We start from the raw sequence: 17986 nt of genomic DNA, 5'->3' as shown, positions 1-17986 counted from the left end.
ACATCCTTAGCTAAGAGCCAGTTCACTTTTAGCTCATGCAGTAGAGGCTCATACACTAAATTCCAGAGGTCCCAGGTTCGATCCCACCTGCCGACAACCGGGGTCTGTCGGTGTTACAATTGCACCTGGCATTGGCCACTGCTGGAAGACAGGATACTGGGCTGGACAGACCATTGGTCTGACCCAGTTTGGCCATTCTTATGTGCTTATCTTTAGTTGTTTCACATTGTTCATTAGATACTACTCTGTGACAGCCCAGTGGGGTAAAGTTGCTTCAACACACTCGCCTCAATTTATCCTCCAGTCAGAAAAGTAAAACCTCTTTTCTGCTGTAACGTGACAAAAAAGGCCAACACTGCTGAACACCCCCTCAATTTGACTTGACTTGCCAGCCCTCATATGCAGCAGTCTCTATAAAGGACTGCAGGGTTCAAGTGTGCCAAACCAACGAATGAACTAACTGAACATTCATATTCTTGAAAATACATTTGAAAAAAAGAAACGCATAAATTCACACAGTTGGAAACGTGGTCTGCCCAAGAACTTGTTACCACGGCAATTCAGAATCAGAGGCTACTAAAGAAAACAACTTGACTGAAGTTATTGATTAATCTGCTGGCAAATTATGTCTGAGTTTAAAATTTTCTACGAACAGAAGCACTTTTATATAAGTCTGTTAACATTCTGAGAACCTGAGCACCATGCTTCAGCAGCAAAGTAAGTTCCATGATAAATGTGCTCGCCAATCTGTGCACGAGTCAAGTAGCTATAAAATCAGAATAATTCATGCAAAACTTTTCATTATGTTTCTAAACATACTTATTTACATTTTAAATCACACATTAGACAATATGAAATATCTTTCATTTAGACAGGTGTGACCGAGAAAACAGATGCATCCATTAAACAAGAAACAATTCAATGAATAAAATGAATAAAAAAGAGGTGGCGAACTCTTTGGTTTTAGTACTTTAGCCACTGTATAACTTACTTGAAAAAACACAGCCATGGCTCCTATTATCCGGTTTTCTAAAATTGCTGCTCCAAAACTGTCGAAGTCATCAGGATTGTAGAAGTAAATCTGCATCTGTAAAAATTAACACAATCCAATAAATTGTCTATTCCTGTAACTTTTAACTGAGGCGACATACGGTGCTGCCCTTCAATCAGATGTTTCAAATCCAAGATAAAAAATATTACACAGCAGTATTCCTTTAACTAGCATTTTGATTAACGGCATGGCTGCTTTACTAGGACAGTAACCAGGGACCAGATTCAATGCAATGAATTTTAACAACAAACCAATGGATAAACAGCGCAGCCGGCCTGTTTAGATGGCATACCCATTTACTGCCAGCATGTTCACATTTCTTTATTCATCACAGGCTTTTCTCCAGTTCTATTACAGCTGCTAAACAGGTTTATCTTGAAAATTTTTAAGGTTTTTTTTTTTTTTTACAAGCAGCATTTTAATGTGGAGCGTTACTTTTTTATTTCTAAAGCAATTCATGAGATTAAAAAAGAGTATCGGTATCAATGCATTTTTGTGAGCCTCTGATAATCAGAGCTGTCAGTATGACAGTGCCATACCTTTCCCTGACTTCAGTTAAACATCAACCAATTTTGCCTCAAGAGCTCCAGTGAAGAGCACCTTCACACCTACTCATGCGCCTTGACTAGCATCAGCACCTCGATTACAGTGTGTTCCAGTGGCAAGAGCACTGGATGAGGATCAAGAGACCGAGGTTCTATTCCCAACACTGCCACTGGCCTGCTGGGTGACCTTGGGCAAGTCTCTTCACTGTTTCCTTTGCCCGTATTTGCTATTTACATTGTAAGCACTTCAAAGCAGAGACTGTTTCTTACTATGCATCTGTACAGGGCACAATTCCGTCAGTTCCTAATCCCAAGGGCCTACGGTAACACGGGTACTGTACGTGCTGGTTCTGACAACGTTTCTACCCTTCCCTGCTCTCCGATGGCTCTGACAGACGGCTTGTGCTCTTCTGAGATCACGCTGTGGAACAAATCCTATCATTGCTTCTGCATACGTACCGGCGCTCTCTCCTGCTTTCTGCAGCTTTGCGCATGGCAGGGCATCATGCTGCCTCAACAGGCAGGTTTCCACTACAACCACATCAAAGGCACATTTAGCCTCTTCAAAGTGCAAAATAAATCTTGATTATCTTCCTGGGATAGTTACCAGACATGTTTAGTGATTCCCAGGGTTCTGGCAGCACACGCTGGTTCTAAAGGTGTGAAACTATGGCAGCACCTGCACACCTAATGAAGCATTATCATAGGGAGAAAAGAAGAGGCCCGGGTGAAGATCAATCTCTAACAGTGGAAATGAAGAAAGAAAACGACTTTGCAAATGGGTCACAACCATTGTAAAAATCCACTGGAAAATACCCTCGTCTGGGAGTGACGGAAGGTGATCCCCCCGCCGCCCGCCCCCATACCAGTGTATTTACAGAGCTCAGAGATGCTGGCCGTGTCTTACAAATGTAGTGCCTCCAGGCTTGGCCAGCTTTTGACTTGAACAAACAGACTGAGAAACATCCATTCATTGATGCTGAAATTAAAAACAATTCATTTTAAGTTGAATTGCTTAGGGTTCATTTTAACTTCTACAGACAGAAGCTCACTAGATGATGGTAAATTACATTTTACTTCCCCTTAAAACAAACAGACTACAATTGGGTATTCCTCACATAAAATATTTTAATAGACGGCCCTCGTCGGTGTTTATGAAGGAAAGTATTGTTCAGCGAGTTCAGTTATATGCCAAAATCATTACAGACCATCTTTGCTCATAATATTTTAAGGAAATTAACTTTTATAATAGACTTTTGGATAATAGTGCAAATGACTTTGGTGAAATGGTCGAGTTGAGATCCTCCATCTCAGCACTGCAATTGCGGAGTCTAATCAACAGTATGTACCTGCCCTGATTACCACATGTGTTGAAACATTTTCATGGAGCTCCCCTGATGTCTTTCCACAGAGGGTGGTGTTCTTACCTGTCTCAGTCAAATCAAGGGGAACTGTACTGTATGAAAAAGTATTTCCATTTGTCACACATTAACATGCCTACATGATCATGTGGCTGGAAGGAATTTCGGAGTAGAGTCTTCCAGGAAATGCCATAATTTACATGTGCATGCATCACACAAAAGTAGTGTTAAGAGGAAGATAACATTGCCATGGTTAAGTACTCAAAATTCCACAGTTAAGACTGCACGTGAAACCTTTGTGCATTGGTATTATGACACAGTTTGACCACGGGATCACATACTACTTCCTCCCATAATACGATGTACTTTTTTCTGCAACTTCAGATACATGTACATTATTTTATACTTAATATGTGTTCCATTATCAGAATGGTCTCGTATAATATTATTATGTAGAGTTACCATACGTCCGGGTTTCCCCGGACATGTCTGGCTTTTGGGTCTTTAAATAGCTGTCCGGGGAGAATTTGTAAAAAGCTAAAAATGTCCGGGATTTCCCCCTGAACGGCTATTTAAAGACCCAAAAGCGGCTGACCGGGCAGCCGCGCTGGATTGAGCTGCTCACTTGGGGCCTCTCCGGCTGCGCGGGGCATAGGCACTGACTTTAGCCGGCGCTGGTGGGTGCTCGCCCCCCCCGCCCCGCTCCCGGCTCCACCCCCATTCCAACCCCTTCCCCAAATCCCAGGCCCCGCCTCCTCCCCAGGCGTGCCGCATTTCCCCTCCACCCCCCTGCCTCCCAGACTTTTGCGCGGCAAGCCTGGGAGGGAGGGGGAGAAGCGGAGGTGAGCTGGGGCAGGGGGGCGCGGGGAGGGCTGCCTGCAGCAGGTAACCGGGGGGGGAGGGGCGCAGGGGAACCGCTCCCCGCCCCAGCTCACTTCCACTCCACCTCTGCCTGCTGCCTTGAGTGTGCAGCCGCACCGCTCCGCTTCTCGCCCCCTCCCTCCCAGACTTGCTGCGCGAACAGCTGATTCGAGGCAAGTCTGGGGGGGGGAGGGGGGCGCGCGGAGAAGCGGGCGGCTGCGTGCTCAGGGGAGCAGGCAGAGGCAGAGCGGAGGTGAGCTAGGGTGGGGTGGGGTGGGGCAGGGAGCGCGGCGAGTCAAAGGACAGGGAGCAGGGGAGTTGGATGGGGCGGGAGTTCTGGGTGAGGGGGCCTGTCAGAGGGAAGGGGTGTGGAGAGGGATTGGGGCAGTCAGGGGACAGGGAGGGTTAGATGGGTTGGTGGTTCGGGGGAGGCAGTCAGGGGACAGGCAGCAGTTGGATAGGCGTGGGAGTCCCGGGGATGTGGCGGGGGTGTGGATAGGAGTCAGAACAGTCAGGGGACAGGTAGGGAGTGGGGTCTTAGGGGGGCAGCTAGGGTGGGGGGGGGTCTCAGGAGGGGGCAATCGGGGACAAGGCTAAGGGAAGCTTAGATAGGGGTTGGGTCCCCAGGGTAGTTAGGGGCAGGGGTCCCGGAAGGGGGCGATCAGAGGACAAGGAGCAGGGGGGGGTTGGATGGGTTGGGGGGGTTCTGTGGGGGGCAGTCAGGGGGCGGGAAGTGGGAGGGAGTGGCTAGGGGGCGGGGCTACCCCTCCCCCCCCCTCCCAGGAATGTCCTCTTTTTTGAAAGTTCAAATATGGTAACCCTATTATTATGAAACATGTTTATTACAGTGGTGCCTGAGGACCAAACAAAGCTTCACTGTGCTAGGCCCTGTACAAACCCAGGAGTAGACTGTTCCTACTCCAAAAAGCTTACAATCAAAATAGACAAGACAGACACAGAGTGGGGGAAGGGGTTGAACACACCCGCAGAACGAACAGAAAGAGAGCAGCTAATGGCAGATTAGTTCCATGATGGGGTTTTTGTTTTGTTTTTTTGAGGGGGGAGTTGTTAGGAGGGGATCAGCTACATGGAAAGCAAAGGGAAGGGAGAGAAGATATTGTAGGGAGCTGGGGTGAAGAAGCCACGGCAGGGGAGAAGAGGGACACGTGTGGAGTGAAGCTGAGGTAGAGAGACTGGGCGATGGGAGGGTTGAAGCAAACAGCTAATCAGCACAAGGTACAAAAGTCCAGCAAAAACTGCAGGACATTTTCTGAATGTGCAAAGGGCTGTACTTTGGCTGCTCCTGCCAGCTGGAGTCTGGTAGATCTTCACTAATAGACATTTTAACCTAATGTTTTCTATTAGCAGCACAGACTTCCTTAGCTACAATTCAGAGAAAAGTTAATTAGCTATAAAGCTAACTTCACTGCATACATAGGTGACCTAAATATGCCAGTAAATTTTCACTATTACTCATTGTTATATGCTTAATATGTACAATGTGCAGTGCACGTTAGATATAAATGATTTTCAGGGACTCCGTCTGGCACACACGGACCAAGACTACAAGATACTACAACAGTGTACTGAATGTTGCAGAAAAATTGCATCTTATTATAATGGAAAATATCAGAAAGTCCTGTGGCACCTTTAAGACTAACAGATGTATTGGAGCATAAGCTTTCATGGGTGAATGCCCACTTCGGCGGAGTGGGCATTCACCCACGAAAGCTTATGCTCCAATACGTCTGTTAGTCTTAAAGGTGCCACAGGACTCTCTGTTGCTTTTTACAGATCCAGACTACCCCTCTGATAATGGAAAATATAAGCACTAGAATATGCATTAGGGAGCAGAGTTAAGGTTGCCTGTATAAGCTTAATTGTGACATTTCCTGACTTCTGAGTGCTCGAGTAGGTAGTTCAAATGCAGATTTTTGTACGCAACTTCCTACAGGGCTATTGCTTTATTTTGAGAAAAGAAAAATTGGGAGTAAAAAACAAAAAGCAGAAGCTTATTCTCCCAGACTCTGAACCTCTTCACACTTGGAAGAAGCTGACAATCTTTACAAGTATAAATTCTGCAATCTGAAACTATCTGGCTAGACATCACCAGAGTGCCGTGTTCCATGTAGCCTTCCTGACAGCTTTACAGCCAAAAGCCTTCCCCAGTGACAGTTCCTTCAGGCCACAAGAGCAGTGCTGCTTCTCACCCAAAATACCAGGTTTACACCAACCTTTTATGACTCCTTAAAACCGCTTACAAGGTCAGCAGGGGCCTAAATGGACCTTCAAAACATTTCACTGCCTGGCTCACAGGTGCGGCACAAGCTTCCTTAGCTGCCTGTTTTACATGCCTTGCAAACATTTCTCATGCAAACTGCACCATACATGAGCAGCATGAAATTTTCAGTGGCTAACTTAGTCAAATCAAAGCAAAGCTTCACTGGAACACTCAGAGGCAAGTCTCCCCTAGGAGGATTACTTCCTTGCCAGACTTCTCCCCAGAACTGCTTCGGTTGCAAGACTTTTCTTATAATGGGAAAAGTTTATATTTTTTTTCACTCCCCTTATACTCTGAAGTAGCTGGACTGTTTTTCCTCAGACTGGAGAAAGATTCATTTTGCAGGAGAGATCAAGCCTGAGTTACAAGTGAATGAAAACAGGGGGTTAGAGTGAAACCCCTCATGTAACATTAACCCTAGATCTTGCTGTTCATACCGCAATGAAATGTGGTATGTTTTGTAGGCTGCTAGCCTGCTTCCCCAGCCCAGAAAATAATTAGTGCCATACCCAGGATGTGCTCAGGTGCTTCTTCAGTGCGCTATTTATCAGTGGCATCAACAGTCTTCCCCACAGTGCAACATAAATCCAACCGCTAAATAATTTGACCCAGGGCTTCCTTGCCAGATCCTCCCTGCTCCTAGCAGCCCGTCTCCAGCCCCTTTACCTCAGGGCCTACCACAAAAGCCAACCTACTTCCTGCAGCTTCCCTCCTCAGACGAGCTTTCTGTCTTTATACGAGTCAGGTGCACATCAGCCAATCACCCAACTAATTCCAAACTACTCAGCCCCAACCTGTTCTTAACAGGGTTCTCCCTCAGAAGAGGGCTGCTGCTGGCCCCAGGCTCTTCAAGGGACAGGCCCTCCTGGTACATGTGTACACACATTGTTAGTTCTTAATGCACATCTAATGTCTATTTATCCATTTTGATTTTATTGTAAGGCCTGCTGTACCCTGGAGACTTCTGCCCTCGGTTTTTCAATATGGCATAATGAGTGGCTGGTTTTTAAGTTCTGTTTGAATGGTATCTTTTCGATCTGCTTCCAGGACAGAAGAGCTACAGATAGGCATCCCCATTGCCACAGATGAGGGCTGGAGAGGAGGAGAGTTTACACACAGTACAGACACTCTCAGTTAACTTCTTTCAGCACAGATGAAAGTAAAACAAAGATGAGCATTAAATGGAGCCCAAAGGGTCCAAGAGAGTTTAAAGTGATTGTGGAACCCAAGCAAGGAGACTTCTCCATAGCCGGATGCCAAGTATTTTAAAAAAATAATTAAGAGCTTTAAACAAGCTGCCAAAGCTATTGCCCCAGTGCAACCTCCCAGGACAAATTATTCTTAGATTAAAAATCAACAACAGCTCATTGTGCTGTCACAGAGGTGGAATAAAAAAATCTGCAATGGTAACAGGAATGCCAGTATGTGGACGGAGATCATCACAATTAGCTTTCTGCTCATTCCCTTCCCTGGTCACACAGGACTAACATGCAATTTAAAGTGGGGGAAGAATAAAAAGGCTTTGTAGGCCAGCCAATTTTCTGGTGACTCAGCCAGTTAGGTGCAAAGGCAACAGTTATGTGGGTTTATTACATACTGCGTTAGAGACCCAGAATATTTTTAGAAGAATGGAACTCAAAAGGATGGCAGGTAGACAGCAACTTTGTATAGTGCATTGAAATAAAAATTCTGAAATATTTGCTTTATACAATGAAGTTAATCACTGAATATACGCATCCTTAATTATTACCTTTTGCTGCTTGTACTGTAGGAATTATTCTCAACCACTTTTACAGCTGGATTTAAAATGGCTTGCACAAAAATAAATTGTATGCTAAGACTATGAATCATACATGATTTTGTTGTTGTTATTGAAAGCCTGTATGCAGCTAATTTATTCTGTTTTAAATATGTGCACGGATTTTTAGGGAACTGGCTGATGTCATCCATTTGATTAGACCTAAAAATTATCTAGGACCATGTTCTAATCTTGATTGCAGCAGTGTAAATCCTAGATTTACTTCTCTTCTTAATATATGTAAAACTTCTGATTTGTAGCATATTCTCTACCTGCTTCACTGAGGGGAGAAGGACCATATGGGTTTTTTCCCCCCAATACCTTTGCAAGGGCTTGATGTATTAAAACAGAATTTTGAAAGAAAGACAGAAAGAAAGAACTGGGAGAGACACCTTTCGTCTACATAACCCCTTACTCACCAATGAGTTTTTAGGCAAGTGCAGGACTCTATTACTACCACTGTCACTCAGGATTTTACAGTGCTCAAACACACTGCAAAACAAAGAAAAAGGCTCGGTCAGAAGCATTTGCAATCTGAAAAACATGATGCAAAGTTGCAAGCTGTAGGGAGTCAAAAGGGTAAACAAGAACAATGAGATCATGTGGGAGCTCATTTTTGGCATGTGCACATCTTGGAATTAGGATAAAAAATGGCTGGGTTTTTTGTTCATTTTTAATAATAGCCATTCATTGTCTATGGCAGTGGCCCTCAAACGGTGGGACGCACCCAACATTTGGGTGGGGGGAGCGCAGTGGGGCCTGGGCCAGCCCCCATTGGAGCGGGAAGGAAGAGCCACCCCACCCCACTCTGCCCTCAGTTCCACTCCAGCAGCCAAGGCCACAGCTTCAGCTCCTGGCCTCCAACTGTGGTCCAGCTCCCAGCTTCCGGCCCCAGCCCTGCTCCCGGCTGCGGCTCCTGGGCCAGCCCCCACAAGCACGGTTGCCAATTTTGGTTGCACGTATTCCTGGAGGTTTCAGCACATGACATAATCTTTAATTTCTGGAGACTCCAGGGCAATTCTGGAGGCTTGGCAACCCTACCCACAAGGGGCAGGGAGGAAGCACCAACCCGCTCCTCTCCTGCTCCGGCCCCAGCCCAGCCCCCAGCCAAGGCCCCGACCATGACCCAGCTCCCAGAAGAACATGGACAGATTACGTTACGGGTAAGGAGGGGTGTGACATAAAAAGTTTGGGGACCACTGGCCTATGGGCACTGTAGAAGAGATGTGATTTGGCCTCTGTTATGCAAGAAGTCTCACAAGATGACTGTTATGTACCCTTCTGACCCCAATCCTACAAGATGCTCAGAACTCTGATGCCAATCCAGCAAGCTCTTCAATGTGTGAGCAGTCCCATTGAAGTCCCAGTAGTCAATTAATGAGTCAAAAAGAAATTAATGAGATGATTCATGTGTTAAATGCTTTGCTGGCTCAGGGCCCACACACTCAGCACCTTGAGGGTTAAGTCCTGAATGAGGAAAGAGTCGTAGTTTGGCATGCCAGGATTTTGATTTGTATTTCGAGCAATAAATATTTCCCACACCCATCTGCCTGTCCCAAACGAGGAAGTGGTGCTCTCATTTCCATAGGGTCAGTTGCTATACAGTGTGGACAAATTTGATGCTAAGGGCTGTGCGTTAGTTTCATATTATGGAGATACAAATGAATGTAATAGTTGCAGTGTTTATGCTTTCCATACCATAAAACTTTTTTGAAATTGCTTTGTACTCCGAGTAACAGCCATATGATTCACCATGAAATGAAGTCTGGAAAATCGTTTTGGATAAATGGAACTATAAATTCAATAGCATTTCTATGACAACACAGATTGCAACACTCTGCCACAAGTAAAATGTTATAAATCATTCAAAACTAACAAGAAATCAGCAATAAATCTTCTATTTCAAAACACACTACAGCCCAGCATTATAGTGTTGTGGTTATTACCTCACCCATACTTCACATTTTTGCTCATTTCCCCTTTACACTTGTTTTATCTTAAACGTCTTATATTTCTTCCAAATGCAGGAAATGTTTGTAACATGTAAACAAAGTTAAAAATATTTTAAATATGGGCCATATAGGGTTCATGATTTTTTGTGCTTCTTTTCTAGTTAATTTCCTTGAACTATGACTGGATTTGTCATATTTTCTTGTTAGATGTATATTTACCAGGTTCTCTTCAGAGACATGGGAATGGTAAGTTTACAGTTTGGCAAAGTGAGTGTGCAAAAAAAGTGTCATTTACATGCCAAAATGATGGAAGGGTATGTGACTGTACAGCACCGATCACAATGGGGTCCTGGTACAGGAACAAGGCTCTTAAGTACTATGGTAATACAAATAATAAATAACAACTAAGAGGAGGATGTAAAATTGCAATCAGTTTCACCAACTCTTCTAATTCAATCACAAGTCTCATTATATTTGGTGTTTTTCTTAAAGCCCCAGGTCCTGGAATCATGTGATTCCAAAAGAACATCAGTTTCATTTAAAAAGATACATTTCCAGCCCTTATGGTTGAAGAGAAAAGCCAGGTAACGTGAAGTGAGTGTATTTTTATGGCACAGAAAGCAAAAGGCGAATACAAAGAACTAAACATTATTTATTATTTGAAAAGCTCATTATTTTTAAGCCAATCTTATGATTTTGGGGCCTGACTTGTGATTTTTGAATGATCAAGGTTTGGAATACTGACACGGGGTTGAGAGGAAGGATTGTCCAGTGCTCAGGGCACTAGTTTAGGACTCGGGAGACTTGGGGTTGAGTCCCTGCTCTGCTACAGACTCTGTGTAACCTTGAGCAAGTCACGTAGCCTCTCGACTACCCACCTGTACAGTGGCACTCACGGCACTTCCCTGCCTCACAAGGGTGTTTGAGGATAAATACATTAAAGATTGTAAGGCGCTCAGAGACCATGGTGACGGGGGTACATAATCAAGTACCTTGGACGCGCAGAATACAGGTATCAGAGTAGCAGCCGTGTTAGTCTGTATCCGCAAAAAGAACAGGAGTACTTGTGGCACCTTAGAGACTAACAAATTTATTAGAGCATAAGCTTCGCATCCGAAGAAGTGGGCTGTAGTCCACGAAAGCTTATGCTCTAATAAATTTGTTAGTCTCTAAGGTGCCACAAGTACTCCTGTTCTTTTTGAGAATACAGGTACTTGATTATATCACTGGAACTCCACTGAATGAAGTTACAAACGTACACCCATTCCTAACCAACTCATAGCTTTTATGTCACAGAATTTGCCCAGTCATTTGCATGGGAATGACACCCATTTGCACCTGATTCAAAGCAGGTTGAAATCAACAGAAGTCTTTCAATGGGCTTTGGATCAAATCCATTGTTTGGACTTTGCACGAGAGGTGTTGTTTTAAATCGACTGTTGTTTGGAGTATTGCCCCTTATTCACTTTATAGAACTAAAATTGAATGCAGAGGATTCCAGACCAGGATGAAAAGCTAGTGTGCATATAAACACACAGTGACAACTCTCTTACTTTTGTCTAATGGACAAAACAACCCAACAGCAGCAGCAGCATTACTTTATAAAACTGGATGGCTGGAAAACAGAAACATTGGAGCCTGTGCTTAGCTGGTGTCTAGTGTGAAAACTGAAACAGGTAATTTACAGGACATTTCAGGAAGTGGCTGAGAACCAAAAATGGATGGACTAATTTTATAAATGTAATTGCTGTTATAAGTGACTGTTACAGATATCTTCCCCATAAATTTCCCAGAGCTTGACCTTGGAATTTGGGATCACATTAAGTCCTTCCTATAAGGAAAGAATATCCTAAAGGAAAGCCAGCCCTCAACTAAAGTGTTTTACCAAAGGGACGCAAGTGTTTTGCGGTCTCCAAATGGCACCTCCAAGTTCAACTCCAATGCCAAATCTTTCTATACTTTGGCTCCTCTTAGACGAATGCATTTGCATTTCTAAATATCAAGAAGGGGTCTAAAACTTTGCTGGAACAAAGATGGCAGAAGAATCCTAGGATTTGCCTGTGATGCCGTTATGAAAAGGTAAAATGACCATTTATATCACTGTTGCTACCACTGTTGCACAATTGCACTAAATGTGATACAAAGTACATAATCTAAGGTGTCAATGGAAAAGTTACAATCTGTGAAGTATGATTATCCTGGTTAAATCCCATATCTGAAGTTTATGAATATTGGCGGTGTATTTATCTCAAACATGTGTTGTGTACCTAGGTGGCACCCCCAGAGAGATTTACATCAGGGCTAGACAGCTACGTGTTGATGGCCCATTAAGGACACGCCACACTCACAATGGGCCATTGAAGAAACTCATCCCATCCAGTAGGCCTCTCCCGTGGATGTGTCAGATAACGAGGAGCCAATGGCCATCCCCTGTGATTCAGCAAAACATGTAGGGGCACCTGATATGCTCATGTGACCCTGAACTCCACCTTGGGCCAATACCTTTCCAGGGGCTGTGCAGTCTATTTCATCATGGCTACAAACCTGATATAAGGACTTTGCAATCATTTGTATGTATATGATCTATTAACCATTTATAACTCTCTGCTTTTCTTTTATTAATAAAATCTTTAGTTAGTTTACTAAGGATTGGCTTATTTTGGTAAGAACTGAGATACACATTGACCTGCGGGTAAGTGTCTGTTCCTTTGGGATCAGTAGAACCTCAAATATGGTGAACTGGGTTTTCAGTAACCTCTCACTACATTAGACCAGTTTGTCTGGATGGGAACCTAGGGCTGGAATGCCTGAAGAGGACTGTGTTTGGCTTCTGGTTAACCAGTGTGATAATGAAGAAGCTCTTTTGTTACTGGCTTGGTGAATCTAATTATATGCCTTGATTCTTGTAGTCTGCCCTGAGTGTGGTATTCTCAGTTTGGTCCATCCCATGCACCTGATCATAATGCCAACCCATTCTCAGCAGGAGTCAGTCACTGAAGTGCTCGCAATAAAAGTACTGTACCTTTAAAAAAGACATACTGAAAAATCACACTTTTCTCAGCATGTCTGATTAATACAATTTCAAATACCATTTACTCTAGCTTTTTAAGATGCACCAGCTCTGGGATTCCTCTGAGAGATCATGGCTTAGTGCATTTATTCTTCTTGTGGTATGGAATACAGAGCATGGTTTACTGGGTTATTTTTAGGAGGGTTAGGAAGGGAGCTCTTTCATTCCATTTAATGCTATTCAAAAGGGTTTAGAACAAATTCTGAGATATTTGTAGTTTTGTTGCATCTTTGGGCTCTGATCCATGCAGCAGATGAAGTAGGTTTTCACTAGCTTTCCACTGGGCAGGAAGGCCATTTGTATCTCAGAGGGGATGTGAACTCACCCAGGCAATATACTAGCAGAATTATTTTTGTTTGCTGAGCTGTGAACTGTACGGGCAATTACAGTGTAACCAGTCCATGAGAGTGACTCACTCCAAGTGCTCTGTGACACAATTTAAAGTGCGCTCTCCCATATTTTACTGAATAATCATTTCCATCCAAGATAGTGCATTAATCCAAAAGGCTGAGTTTCTCTAATAAAGCACACAACGGTGCTAAACGTCATTTAATTCTCTGCGTCAACTTCTGGTGTTTTCTTGGATTCATGGTGAGAGAGAGGAAGGACAGACTTGAAGCAAAGACGGTGCTATCCTATTGCAGTCCCTAGGCAGGAATATTTCTCCCCCACCCCAGAACACATAATAAAAAGTGAATAAGGGGCCCCCTTGAGCTGCTCAGGGCCCTAAGCAATTGCTTATTCTGCTGGCCCTGACTTGAAGGCAAAGTACTGGACTCGAACTCAAGAGAACTGGGTACATTTCCCACCTCTGCTACATGTGACCAGAGGACAAGATTTTTTCCACAAATGACTAGTGATTTTGGGTGCCCAATTTGAGATACCTGAGGGCCTGATCTTTCAGGGGAGAATACTCAGCCCTTTCTGGAGGCATCTTAAGTTGGGCTCCCTAAAGTCAAGGCACCCCAAATCACTAGTCGCTTTGGAAAATCCTGGGCCTCGGTTCTTGATTTTCTTCTTGTACATTGTGTCCCATTCTCTCACCCCTTGGCTGTTCAGAATGTGAACATGTCACGCAGTTGGTTTCTAAGTTTGGCTTAAGAAGTTTGTAAAGTTCTACACAGTTCACTGATGAATTCAGAGGAAACTAAAAGGCAATAATAGTGTAGCTTCCTACACGGGCTGCTCTGGCGACTCACCCCCTGTGTTTGACAATAATCTCACTTTAAATTAAAATGAATGTTGTAGTTGATGAGTTCCAGCAGCTAATATCTAACCTGTGCAGTGTCAGGTACCTACAGTGCAGTTCATATCTGACTCCCATCCAAATGACAATGGCTGATTCATGGGGCCAAATTCTACTCCCAGTTACACTGCAGTAAAGTCAGAATAACTCCATTGACCACAGTAGAATTAATCCAGATTTATATCACCTTAACGGAGAGAAGAATTTGGTGCCTAGTTTTCTCACAAAATTCACATTTCCTATCTCATCACCTGACTTGGTGACCAAACACTTTCAAAAATGTAGAAAACAAAGGTTTTCTCTGCAACGTTCTAATGGCACCAGACACAGGGCCAGATTAACGCAGGGGCTTCAGGGGCTGCAGCCCAGGACCTCAGGCTAAAGGGGGCCCCACAGGCCAGTGGCGGCCCACTGCTTCTTTTCATCTGGTCCGTGGCAAGTCTCCGTGCCGCGGGCCAGACACTGGTCCCCAAGCTTTGCCCCCTCCCGCACCCAAACTCGCACCCAGAGCCCGCACCCCGAACCTCCTGCTACACCCAACCCCCGTCAAATCGCTGGCCCCACCCCTCAGCTGGAGCTGCACCCCCCCCCCCCGCACCCCAATCCCCTGTCCCAGCCCTGAGCCCACTCCTGCACTCCAAACCCGCAGGAGCCCCACAAAATCTAATAGCCCCAGACCCACAGGAGAGTTAATCCGGCCCTGACCAGACAACATGATTTTGTAGGGGGATATTAGTGCAACACATGTAACATACAACATTACTATGCAACATTACACTGCACGTCTTGTAACAATGAGAATTATTGTACTCCTTCAACAACTGGAAAAATTAGTAAGAAACTATCAGGAGGTGGAGGTTTTGTCTCCATCTCATTCTCTGAACTCATGTGTCATCCATTTTCAAATTAGCATTAACACATCAAAAGAACTACACTTTAACATTTTGCTTGCATAAATAGGGTCACGAAAGGTGAAATATTCAAGTGAATACTAAAACTGAGTGAAAAGGTAAAGCTTCTGGAAACTGCACGATTTTCTCAAGAGATGTTGAAACCTGCCCATCAATACATCTGCAAATCCACTTGCAAACACAGACTCTCTGTAGCATAATCGTCTGCAAAATGTCACCGTTATTCTGCCACAGTTGTGAAATAAAACACAAATCTAACTCCTGCCCACCCCCTCCACATACTGGCCCCTTTCTGCAGAAATCCCCAGGGAGCCACCCCAAGAGTCCCTTTGAGCACTTTGACTACACAGCTGCTCAGGCCTGGATATTTGAAGGTTCCCCGCCCCTCCATCTCCTTCTTTCAAGTGTATTGTTCCTTATACTATGGAATTTGAATACAATAACCACTCTTCACAGTTTTAGTTTTTCTAAGGCTCAATATAATGCCCACTGAGCTCAGTGAAAAAGAAAAAAAAAACCCACTGAGTTGTCAGGCTTCTGGCGAAGAGAACAGCACTGTTAAGTAAGCTGTTCGGTTCAAATTTCATTTTATAGGCCCAAATTCAGCCCAGCTCTCAGGCACATGCTTAATTCCAGTAAGCAAGTGAGTAATCCCATCCCTCTTTTGCAAAGACTCAACACGTTGTGCTCTGCTTTAGTCGAATGAGAGGGAGACTATTCCCGAGAGGGACGCGAAGCCCGTGAGTCAGTGCTCTGCTGCATCGGAGCCCCCGTGAGTGACAAAGAAACGTAGCCATAACTCCCAGCTGAAAAGATGCGGCTGGTTTTTATTTTATTTATTTTGCTTTGTTTCATGTGTTTCTTTCTCATTTCTCCCCCTTCCATTTTGATCAGCCTCTGGGTTTGTGCCTAGGATTGCCAACTTTCTAATTTCTGGAAACCGGACACTACAGTAGCAGAGCTGGAATCTCCCCGCACCGGCTCTAAGGCCCCGCCCCCGTTACACCTCTTCCCTGAGGCCCCGCCCCCTGCTCACTCCTCTCCACCCCTCCCCTGTAGCTCGCTGCTCCATCCTCTCTACCTCCCTCCCACCACCAGCTGGTCTCCCTCTGCTCTGGGGCTGGGACGGGAACTGCAGCCCCTGACACGAAGCCTGCCTGCCCATGAGATGCAGGTAGGATGAGGTCCCAGCTGAGCAGAGGCTGGCGCGGGTTGATGACCCGGTGCCTCCCCCGGGACTTTTGGTGTCCAGTCAGTAGAGTGACCAGGTGTCCGGTTTTCGACCAGAACACCCGGTCAGAAAGGGACCCTGGCAGCTCCGGTCAGCACTGCCGACCGGGCCGTTAAAAGCCCAGTCGGCGGTGCTGCAGGGCTAAGGCAGGCTAGTCCCTACCTGTCCTGGGGCAGCACGCTGCACCCCAAAAAGAAGCAGCCAGCAGGTCTGGCTCCTAGGCAGTGGGACCACAGGGCTCTGTGCGCTGCCTGAACACCAACTCTGAACTCCCATTGGCCAGGAACTGGCCAATAGCAGTTGGGGGGCAGTGCCAGCGGGTGAGAGCAGCACACGCCACAGAGCTTTGTGCCCCCCAGATCCGGACCTGCTGGCCACTTCCGGGGAGCGGCGCGGAGCCAGGACAGGCAGGCAGCCTGCCTTAGCCCCGCTGACCGGGAGCCACCCGAGGTAAGCCAGTGCCCCAACCCTGAGCCACAACCCTCTGCCCCAGCCCTGAGCCCCCCAAACTCGGAGCCCCCTCCTGCACCCCAAACCCCTCATCCCTGGCCCCATCCCAGAGCCTGCATCCCCCAGCCCAGAGCCCATACCCCCTCCTGCACCCCAACTCCCAGTCCTGAGCCCTCCCAAACCCACAGCCCCCTCCTGCACCCCAGAGCCTGCACCTCCAGCCCAAAGCTCTCACCCCCCTGCACCCCAACCCCACCCCCCAGCCTGGAGCCCCCTCCTGCACCCCAACACCTCATCCCCAGCCTCACCCCAGAGCTCGCACCCCCAGCCAGAGCCCTCACCCCCCCACCACAGCCCAGAGCCCCCTTCCGCACCCTGAACCCCTCATTTCTGGCCCCACCCCAGAGCCCACACCCCCATTTAGAACCTTCATCCCTTTCCACACCCCAACCCTCTGCCCCAGCCCAGTGAAAATGAGTGAGGGTGGGAGAGAGCAAGCCACTGAAGGAGGGGGAATGTAGTGAGCGGGGGGCGGGGCCTCGGTGAAGGGGCCGGGCTAGGGTGTTCAGCTTTGTGCAATTAGAAAGTTGGCAACCCTGTTGATCAGTACATCTGACCAGACACTGTACAGGTTCCCTTTCAACTGACACCTGGCAACCCTTGTCCGCTCCCTCTGTTTCTCCCCTTTGTCCCTCCCTCTTTATCCCCTTTGTAGCACCCTCCCTATGTCATAGAGTCCCCCCAGCTGCCCGCTCCACTGAGCTGTTCTTGCATCCCCTATTCTGACCAGGCCTTGCTGTAAGTGCTGGAGTCGATGGGCTCAAGGCATGGTTCTCCCCAGGCCAATGCTGGAATGGACCTGAGTTCCCGATGCTGCAGGCTGGACTCCTCTGCCCCATTTTTGCGTGATAATGGGAAAGGGCCATTCCTTTAAAGGGAGCGCTGCCCACACCGGGTGGAGCAGTAGTGCTAGCACTTGAGTCTGAGGAGGAGTTCCCACCCTGCTGCAAACAGGCAACACTCCCAAGGGATATGGTACAAACTTACCCCCCTCGTGAGGTTTCCCTTTATTGTTCATTTCAACAACAACTATCTGTAAACCCCAGTGTAACCTTTCTCCTGAGCCTGACTGTTCTCAGGGGTAGTGTGCCTGCTGGATACAGCACCCAAAGTCTTCAAACCTCATTCTCCTCCCTTCACTCCTCCTATTTTAGCAATCCCTGACATGA

The 17986-nt window shown here is 46.2% G+C and overlaps 1 protein-coding gene across 8 annotated transcripts in view; it reads right to left on the bottom strand.

The window, feature by feature from the left end:
* PTPRG (protein tyrosine phosphatase receptor type G) overlaps window positions 1-17986 on the bottom strand; it is a 579897-nt gene that overhangs the window by 202347 nt on the left and 359564 nt on the right. For 7 of the 8 annotated variants that reach the window (XM_065550638.1, XM_065550639.1, XM_065550634.1 and 4 more), the window contains exon 5: window positions 992-1087. In XM_065550638.1, the coding sequence (XP_065406710.1) occupies window positions 992-1087 (96 nt within the window). Of the gene's footprint in view, window positions 1-991; window positions 1088-6608; window positions 6672-17986 lie in introns of those variants that run through there. The other variant, XM_065550640.1, reaches the window with a different exon arrangement.

The sequence above is a fragment of the Chrysemys picta genome, chromosome 7, assembly GCF_011386835.1.
Source record: "Chrysemys picta bellii isolate R12L10 chromosome 7, ASM1138683v2, whole genome shotgun sequence".
NCBI lineage: Eukaryota > Metazoa > Chordata > Testudines > Emydidae > Chrysemys > Chrysemys picta.
This window is presented reverse-complemented; position numbering and strand designations above follow the sequence as displayed.